At 38.1% G+C, this 10,582-nt stretch overlaps 1 protein-coding gene across 1 annotated transcript; it reads right to left on the reverse strand.

Moving 5' to 3' along the window:
* Positions 1–442: 442 nt before the first annotated feature.
* LOC121910484 (wiskott-Aldrich syndrome protein family member 3-like) lies at positions 443–5,086 on the reverse strand. Its single transcript, XM_042431716.1, has 8 exons — positions 4,954–5,086; positions 3,762–3,896; positions 3,449–3,602; positions 3,240–3,357; positions 2,931–3,115; positions 1,960–2,181; positions 1,555–1,859; positions 443–1,428 (listed from the first exon to the last, which is right to left on the reverse strand). The coding sequence occupies exons 1-8, from the start codon at positions 5,084–5,086 to the stop codon at positions 1,271–1,273; spliced, it is 1,410 nt and encodes a 469-aa protein (XP_042287650.1). The 3' UTR covers positions 443–1,270.
* Between the last annotated feature and the right edge of the window lie 5,496 nt (positions 5,087–10,582).

Genomic DNA, 10,582 nt, shown 5'->3' on the forward strand with positions numbered 1-10,582 from the left:
ACTTATTACTACAGTATAACTACATTTGATACCTCTGTACCAATAATACCTCATAATAATGTAGTACATACATACCTAGTGAAATTAACTGTAAAATAAATTGTTTTATAGGTAATTTCCTTTAATGATTGACTGGCTCTAGTGGACTATTAATTTAAGTCACTGTTATGAGAAATAATAATTAACTGAAAAATGTATGCAGTATATTTACTGTAAGAGGCTGATTGACATGTTTCAAAAATGTCTTGTTGCAGTCATATGCACACCCAATGAAAAGCTTCTGCACATAAACTACATTATAGGAAGAAGAAGGTGAAATAGGAGACTATCATAAAATGATTTTCCGGGTAATACTAAAGAATTTACTGACATGTCAACATTTTCAGAGATGTGTCACAACAAATAATCATTTATTTGCAGAAAAAAACAAACTGTGCTCCGACTGTTCATGATTCTCTATACATACCACAGGACACAAAATGAGGTAGCAATTACATTTTGGAAAATATATAATGGAATCAAACACTCACATAATGTAGGGAGGGGCACATTCAGTTAAAAATATTATCAGTTATTATAAGTTTATAACGCTGAACTCATTCATTAACAATAGGGCTTTTTCAAAGCTGACATTTGTCATGGTAGGAAAAGCACAGGTCTGACTAATAACATTAACAATGGCTCGTTACATTCAAGTGTCCCAGACAGTGTGACTGTAAGCTGTTATGCACAATACCAGGACCCTGAAACTGAGGCAGCTAAATGGAATTCAGGCATCATTCATTTTTATTATTTACACCTGTGTTTTTCTTACTGTGACATGTCAAAATGAAAAAGGCCTATAACTGTGATATCACTTTTAATGCTGCACATTTCATCAGTGGAGTGATGGGTACGATGCGTTCAAGGTGTCAGTTTATTCTTTCAGGAGAGATCTTTGTTTAGAAGTTGAGTTCAGTTCAGCAGGACACATCTTCTAAAGATTTTTAAGCTTCAGAAAACCAATGGCTCACATCACATCAGACGTATAAAACTAAACATATATTCATCATACAAATAATCACTTTAAAAAAAAACCTATATAGTAGATCTGAAAATTCACCTGTCAATGAGAAGTGAGAAATGAATGTGGCAGCACAGAATTAACACAAGATCAACTGAAGGTACTCAGTGGGTCGGCATCCTCTAGGTCGAGGTCACAGTTTTGCTTTATTTGCACTGAAGATCCAATGAGGCAAAACTTCAGGCAGGTGCTACACTTTGTGTTTGGTCAGTCTGACCACTCATTTTCATCCAGCTCAGAGTCGTCCTCAGAGTCACTGTACTCCACCGCAATACGCCGGGACAAGATGGTGGCCACGTCATTCCCCACCGGCTCGCGCTTGCTCTGCTGCTCTTGCTGCTCTTGGACTTTCTTCAGCTGGATACCTAATAAGGGCAAACGTATATATATTAACAATAAGATCACTCACAAATATTGTATATAGCGGCAGGTCATTTATCTGACCAGCAGAAAACACTACATAATACATGTCTGACCGTGCCAATACTCACCCATGCGGATGGCAGACAGCAGATCACTTCTCGCATCTCTCACAGTTTTAGTCTCTGCTCTGCTGCCTTCACTGTGTCCTGATAGGTACGAGGGTGCAGCTGGGGGAGGGAGAGGTGGAGGTGGGGGACCTGGGGGAGGAGGAACCGTGCGAGGCCCCAGAGGAGGTACAGGTGGGAGCGGGTAACCTGGGCCCACATGCAAAACTCCATTATGAGGCGTTGGTGGTAGTGCACCCAGAGGATAACCAAAGGCCGTCTGTGCCGATGGAATGGCTGGACCCGGGGCAGGAGGAGGAGGGACAGAGCTGGTCGAAAAAAAGAGGATTATGTTGCAGTTGCTGGAAAAGTGATATATTTAATGCTTTCTGTGATAATGCAACAGTTGTTCTTGGAAAAAAAACATACTTATAATCTGCAGGTGGACGTATTGAACTGTTCATTCGGTCTGCAGCGTGAGGCTCTGCTACGGAGTAGGTTACTCTCTTGTAGTTGACATCAATGCTGTGGTATTCATGCTCCACAGGTGGTGAGGGGTTTGCGTTCCCAGGCACGTAATCATGAGACTTGGCATAGTTACAAGCAGCGTGGGCAGGCACTGGAGGGATGGGGTAGTCTGGGAGTTCGGGCCTGGATAAACAATGAAAGACAGACAGCTTCTCATGCAGATGCCTTCACATATCCAGATGGTGGATTTGTTGTTATAAAATCAAAACTGAAGCTTTACACAACGAACATATGGCGATTTGAGTTGCAAGGTCCACATCATGAAAATAGAATCTTACCCTGTAATACCACCATTGTTTGTTTTTACATTTTCCTCAAACCTTTTTCTTCACTAATATTCTCTGAAATCAACTTTCTGTCTTGGTTATCATTTTTTTTGCATATAATATATGATCTTTTTTAAAGGTTTACATGTTTCTTAGGTATTTAAAAGTAGAAAGTAACAGTAAACATAGGGACAGAAACATAGGGGACATCTTATGCAATATTGACAGTAATATCCTAATACTTTTCATTGTGAATAGGCCTGCATGGGCATTGTGCATGACTTTCCAGAGAAGATTAAAACTAGATCAAAATATTTCATATGTAGTAGCAGAAAGATTAGATGCTCCATCAGGGATCATGCTGTCATGTGAACATGCAAACACTCGCACACATGCAGAGAACTAAAACTGCACACAAATGTTTTTAAATTAAAAGCCTGGTGTTTGAATATGCTTAAAAGAACAACCAATGACTGCAACAGTTTTTCCAAAGCTGTGCAGTTTGTGACATGTGAGGCGTCAAATCCATTTGAAAACACAAATTCCTTGATTGCATTTAAAAAAACACCCCCAATAAAAAAACAGGCCCTATGTAAAAGCACAAACCTGCCGTCAGGGGACAGCGAGCCCTCAGACGATGCCCCTCGCCGCAGTGTCTGTGGATGGCGGTGATCTGGACGAAGCTCTTTATCGAACGCCATCATGTTCCACTCTTGTCTGCGGTTTCGAGCCTTTCTCACCTTCTTCACTTCGCGCTGAAGGGTGCTACTTTCCACACATCGCTTCTGTTCCTGGGAAACATGGATGGAGGGACAGAAAATGAGATGAAAACTCACATTATAAATACATATGTAAAGATAAAGAAACAAAGAAACAAAAAAAAACCATCAGTGGTTATTGAAGGTGTGTTCTCACCCTTTGCCTCCTCCTCTCTTTCCTCTTGTCCTCTGTGTCCTGAAGCATTTTCTCCTTCCACAAGTCAAAAAAGTATGACGGGTCTGAGTAGTATTTCATCGCATCAGTGGAATCCTCTCTACATGTAAAAAACAAATCCCTATGTGAAATGACACATTTAACTGAGGATGTAAGCTGATCAGATGTTGCACTTACAGTACATGCAGTACCTGTAGGCAGTGAGGGTGCTGAGAGGAGGAGGCCTGTCGCTGCTGTTGTACATCTCAGACACAGAGTTTGGAGTGCTGCCCTTAGACAAAACCTGCTGGTCCTGGATGGTAGAGCTTTTAAATGCTTTCCTCATGTTTATGTCCTGAAGAGAGACTGCAAAAGAGCAAGACAGAGGTTTCAGATTTAACACTTTAACACTTGTGAGAATGAATGAGTAAGGCATAAAAGATCATTTCATTTGTCTGTTAATTCCATTGAGTGTTTTTGCAAAACTCTGCAGGTCAATCTCAGCACAGTCAGAGCGTCACTAACCCTCCTCCACACTGGAGTCCAGCTGGGTGACCTTGTCGGCCAAACGATCGATACGGTCCTGGAGACAGTTTGCACGCACATAAAAGGTGTTGGCTTCATTAAAAAGTTCTCCAAAAACATTTTCTGCATGTTTACCTGCAAAAAGCCCGAATTGGGAGGAAAAGGGGGAAAAAAAGAAAAAGAAATGTATGTCAAACTTGCATACTGCATGGCACAGGACTATAATAAACAAACATGGATGAATATTTCTGAATCCATCATATTTCTCTGGATTATGCACTGAGTTATCAGTCCCTGCACATTACGGCATGAATGGCACTCAGATCCACTTAATGTGGAGACTATCAATAGACTGCCTCTGTTTGTGTCTCCGCCCACTCACTCTCTGTCTTATCTGCCTGTGATACAAAGCTTTACGGTAAGCTCTAAGCTCCTGTAACTTCACTAAATCCCAACACACACACATGCACACACACACACATACACACACACACACACTAATCAGAGTATCCGTGGGCCAGATGTCCATGAGTAAATTTGCTTCCTAAAATAGTCTTTCCCTCTACATTTTTCTCTCTCATATTTCTGTGCACAAACTGTATGACTCATAGGACAAAACACACAGTTTTTATAGACTTTGCGACACTTACATTCACCATTTAAACCACTCTTACTCTGCACAAATTGGCTAATTACAATGTACAGTAGACAGATGCCATTACTGACTACCACAAACAGTTTTGCTTTTAAAGTGATATTTGAGTTGTTTTTTGTCTTGCTAACAGCGTAACAATCAGGTGACAATGAAGTATAAAAATATAAATAAAAAAGATGCAGCCTGTTTTTTTGTGCCGTTCATATTTTGAATCTTTGTCCAAATAGATGGGACTGAATGATTACTTTAAATGACATTGCATGATAAAGAAATAATTTCTCCCAGTTGAAACCATTAAGTAATTTGGTTGTTCCTGAATGCCTTCACTGCCCATTGTCTGTCTTTTAATGAACCTGTTTAATGCTAATATGGGATGATTTTACTCAAATGTTGCTGCAGTTGATCTTGCAATTTACATGCTTTAATAGCAGTGGCAACACTTGACCTTGACCTTATTTTGCTCCTGTGATGATCTCAGGTTTATAGACGCATCTGAACATATGAGTAACCGCTAAATGTGGGTAACTGTGATCTTACTCAGACTACTGAGCTGGCGGATGATGGCGGACAGCGTGTTGTTGGTTACACATTCCAGCTCATTGCCAATTCCATCAGGTACGGCACTGTGGCACAGGTGCCGAGGCTCAATGTTTCTCTTGACCAGAGGCATGACCCCTTCTCACATCTCGGCCGCGACACCTGTAGGGAGACAGAGAACAGTGTTGACAGCTCAGTGGATAAAACTTGCAGAGTAAAACTATCAATATTATTCATAAATATCTATTCATAAAGCAACATCAGTGGGAATCAAACATCATGTCTTCCTCAAATGTCATATTTGTAGGATGTTTCACTGGTACACAGAGGTACAGTAACATGATCTTTGTCACCTGACTATAATTCCTCTATTCATTATTCATAATATAATCTCTATTCATAGCTAAAATGCTACTTAACGCAGTTTGTATATTTTCATATATCTATTTGCAGTCTACATTAATGAGAAACTGTGCATTGTTATTGATTTTCTCATCGATAAATAGTAGAGTAATGATTCCCTGAATTTTTTTTACTGTTGTCTGTAAATGAAGTTGCCAGATAAACACTATAGATATTAATATTTCTTTGAAATCTGTTGTCATTTTTAATTTATCTAAACTGAATTTAAATAGTTAAAAAAGACATTTAAGTTTGCAATTGGTTGGCCTGTTCTCTTTTTTTATTTTGATTATATTGGTTTAAAAATAGTGGTAAAAAAAAGCATAATGGACAGCATCAAAATCTAAATGAAAGCTTTTATGATTTTGATATATTTGCTGTGTTGTATAATTGGGCCACTTGCTGCCGCATGTTAAAATTTATCACCACCTGTCAAATTGATACACCTATTGTGTATTATTTGGCAGTTATTTAAAGGATTAAACATGCATAGCAACTGATTGTGATTAAAGAGGTGCGAAGACATCAGATGTGGCCATTTTTAAAGTGAATTTGCAAGTCACTTTACACTTGTTTTTAAATGAACTTGAGGGATGATTGCCAGTAATGACAGGTGTGGAGGTGAGCCAGGGCTGTTGTAACAATAAGAATATCAAATTCCCATTCTTAACATAATTTTCATATTCTGTGCACCACAGCAAACAAAGGTCACATTCTAGCATTTTAGCATGTATGAAACAAAATATGACGTTATAAATCCAAAGGTCACCTTTCAGTAAAGGTGTGTTGCAAGTTCACATTCTTTGGCTTGTCTAGAAAGTGGCTACATGAAAGTCTCATCAGTGTATCACTTTAGAATTTCTTTTTTTTATTTTGTCCCCCATCAACTACACTGAGATCACTCTAAAAATTGATCTCTTTGTGGTCAGTATGACCAGATCTATACAGTGTAACCCTTTTAATGTACATACATCTGAGTAGAAAAAAAGTTCTTTAAAACAGTTAATCTTTTAGATATTTTGTCAGCTAGCCTAACTTTTATTTTTTTCATGACAGAAAGTTCAAACATCTAGCAGGTAACATATAAGTTACACCAAACATGTAATTTCTAACAGTATATACCAGCAGCACCAGAAGACGCTTAACAACACTAACAACACACCTACTTCACCACAGAGCAGCCGTGGGTTGACTTGGTTCAACGTACGTTCCTTTTTTTCCACGTCAGCACGCCAGGACGGTGCAGTGAAAGTTGGGTCCAAGCTGTCTCATCAAAATGAAACAAACTCTCTGATGGCTTCCTGTAGTGGTGTGGCGGACAGTGACGGTAGTCATCCCTGCAGGCCGGAGTTCACTCTGAAAACAAATCTCTGGTTCAAATCACAGCTTGAGCCATGAGGGGATTTGGTCAGCAGATTTACTCCTGTCATCCAATCACAGTCGTCATGCCAGCCATTTCACATGCAGGGTTTGACTTCATGATGTATTAGTCCTATTTTTGTGGATTCAAAGTCATAGCTGCCTTCTATGAACTGGATATTTATATGGTAATTATTAGGCTTAAATGTTATAGACCTAATTTTGGTTTTACGACATAATAATTAAGGCTGCAACTTTTTTCATTATTGATTGTGTTTATTAGGGCCTATTTTTCTTGATTAATTGATTAGCCAACAAGTTTAGTCAGATGATTGTGAAAATACCCATCACAAATTTCTCAGGTCCCAAGGTAAAGTCTTAAAATTACATGTTTGGTCTGACCACCAGTCCAAAACCCAGGCATTCAATCTGCAGTATGAACATTTTATGAAAATTTTTGCTGATTAATTTTCTGTTTATTGACTGATTGAATAATCGATGAATCATTTCAGCACTAAAACTAAATGCTCTATCATTTTAAATTAGCAAATTGTTCATGCTTGGTTCAAATCTTGTTCTGCAGCCTATGAGTTTCTTTCATGTACTTTTATAATTGTATTGCATCTGATCAGAATTTTTTATTTTATTTAACCTTCTTCATCTTTTCTCAATCCTCTCTGATTCTTGTTTCAATTTACCCACTCAGCATAAACAGCAGCACGTCAGTCCCAGCCAGCCTATTAACATCTCAGCGGTGACGACCTGGATTAATAGTGAAATGAGACCCTCAGCACACACACACACACACACACACACACACACATGCACTCGCTCTCTGCTCTTTTCTCACAGATGGCATCATCTGGATTGTGGGAGGGAGCGGTGTAACCCAGATATGGGGGCTTAAATCTTTATAAGTAGCACACCATGAAACTATAACTCACAGTTATTATACAGGAGTATTGCTTGTTTCACAGAGACATAGTTTAATCCAGCTATCTTGATGTAATCTGTGTTGTTGATGGGTTTAAAGGGCCAGTTAACTCTTCATTGTTTTTTCATGAGTGCCAACAGTGAATTTTAATTAGTTAAGCAAAATTTATTTAAATGGCACTTTTCAAAACAGAAGCTACAATGTGCTGTACAGGACGAAGCAAAGGGGAAAGAGGTAGAAATAGGAGACAGAGAAGGCAGTATATAAAAACAGGAAGAATTACGTGTACAACCCACAAATTTAAGATGCTTTTTAAAGATGTGTACAGATTTGGCTGATTACATGGTTTTAAAGAAAATATATATAATATGTTAATTATTGAGCTTTAGAGGTCCTGGATTGCAGATTTACCTTTTACTTTTGGACCAAGCTGACCATCTTCTGGCTCCAGCTTCATATTTAGTGTACAGACATGAGTGGTTTCAAACTTCTTAACTCACTCTCAGAGAGAAACTGAACAAGTGTATTTCCCAAAAATGTCAGACTATTCCTTTAAGTAAAGATTTGTCTGAACATGTAATGGCTTGTATGTCAGGATCTTTCCTGACATACAAGCCATTACATTACAGGGAGTGACAGGGAGCAAGCTAAACCCAGAGCTTGACGACTTTCCATTTTTATCGTGTGACTTTAATTATGGTGCAGAAGGTTAGTTGTGTGCTCATTGCATCCTATATTTAGGCAGGCAAAACGTATTACTGTATATTAGATTATAGCTCCAAAAACTTGGATATCACGATCAACTGACATCAAACAACTAAATAAACACTTACAATCAGACACTCAGCGTACATTGTCAAAACTCAAACAGTTGCTGTTACAGACATTATAAAAAAGACAAATTATTTGAATGTACTTGAAAATATTTTAAGAGGTTTTTAAAGTATAAAATGATAACATCATACAAGAAGCAATAGACCCCACTGACCTGAAAACAGTGGTAAAGGGAGAAAAAATCCAAACTCTGTGCAATATTTCAACAATTGAAAAAAACATCCAGAATCCAGTAAATAACAAATCAAAACTTGATGGAGAATGACTTTTAAGAAAAGAGGTTGACAAGAACGGCTTGATATCAAAATTTCCGAAATAAATCCAAAAAGTTTCACATTGAAGAAATCATTATTAACAGTCCCCACCATTTTTAAAGCTTTATGTTAATCAGGCCAAAATCAAAGATATTGTCTGCCTGTCTTGTAGTACGTGTACTCTTGATGGTGTCATGTTAAGCCTAGGAGGAGTTCACTGAGGGGTCTTCTGTATTTTAGACAGTGCCATAATCTCTTGGCCAGCTCAGAAGTATTAACCCCAATACAGTACTTACCCTCCCCATTATCACCATCATTGACCCTGCTGGTTTCACCAACCACCAGCTTAGCCACTTACTGCACACAGCAGCCCAAACACTAACACCTCTATCATCCATTACAAACTGACACACAAACTGCCTCTCCTCTGATATTTGTCCTCCTATTATGGCTTTCTAGTCCTCCTCTATATTGATCATTGCCAATGCCTTGCCAGTTATTACCCAGTGAGAGTGAAAGCCACACACACCTCCAACACTGAGCTGTCATCATGAGCATCATTGTATAATACCTTACTATTCAGTTTTTCCCCTTTTGTTTCCATATAAATAATTTTCACGTTAGAATAATAATCTTATTCCACACTGTCTGCAATAAAGTATATCTAATGTCTGAAAGTAGTTTCCATCAAATTGAAATATTCTAGATATCTTGTGAATCATTTAATACACATTTCCCCAAAATTCAGTCTGACATACTTGATATCTTTGGAAACATTAATAGAATATAAAATAAGATGCTGTGGGTTTGATCATGTTTGGCTGCATGAGCACCAGTTTATAATGAAAGACACTCTTGTTGTGCAGTGTTTTTTTGTTAAAATCATGAATAACTTTACATAGATGCATTATTTTAGTTCAAGGTTCAGTGCTTTTAAACTAGTCATACAAGTGGCTTTCAAGTAGATGCACCTAGTGCTCATCAAGTGCTAAGTGACATGTTTGATGATGATTTAGTGGAATACAGAGTCTGAATTTGAAACTGCAGAATAATAAACCAAACACCCACAGGTGAAGAACATGTGCATAACAGTCCTACACATAGACTGGCATATTGTCAAAAGGGCACTTGCACATGAAGTTCAGTCATAAGGAGTGCTGCTTTTTGTTTTATCATTTCTTTTATGGCTCATGAGGGAGCTCTCCAAAGTTTAAACACAAATTAGAAATGTGGAGTTTTAAAGAAGGAGTTTCAGGAGGTGGAGCGGTTTAATAGAGTTGTTTCTTCCCATTTCAAAATGTTCTTTTAGCATAGAAACACGGGACTCTCCCAGATAATTTTACAGTCACATAGGTTTATTTTTATGGTTACCAGTTTTGATTAGTTCAACTTCATTTCTGAGGAATCATATTAGTCCATCATTTTGGCAGGAGCCTAGTCTAGGCTGCTGTTGCTGTTGCTATGGAGAAGAAGTCAATAAGAGGTGAGAATCAGAGAGGCGGCAAATTCAAAACGCTTTGTCGTTGAATATGTGAACAAAACATGGCGACATAGTTGTTGAATTCGTCCAAAATTGACCCAGAATTGACCCAGTAGCGTAATCTTTCTTGTCAAAATGAACCATGGGTATTGTAGTTAACTTCTCCACCAAATTTTTTTGTGTACACAGGCTTCTATGTTCAACTTTTTATTAAAGAACTAGATATTTTTTAAGACATCTTTTGTACTGATGATTCAATGAGCCATAAGTGCTCCAACCAACATGGAACGTTGTCTGTGGAAAAAAATGAATGGGACATTTATTATTGGAACCTGAGCTCGCCGAAATAGATAGAAGAAGATAGAA

The sequence above is a fragment of the Thunnus maccoyii genome, chromosome 13 (assembly GCF_910596095.1).
Source record: "Thunnus maccoyii chromosome 13, fThuMac1.1, whole genome shotgun sequence".
Classification (NCBI taxonomy): domain Eukaryota; kingdom Metazoa; phylum Chordata; class Actinopteri; order Scombriformes; family Scombridae; genus Thunnus; species Thunnus maccoyii.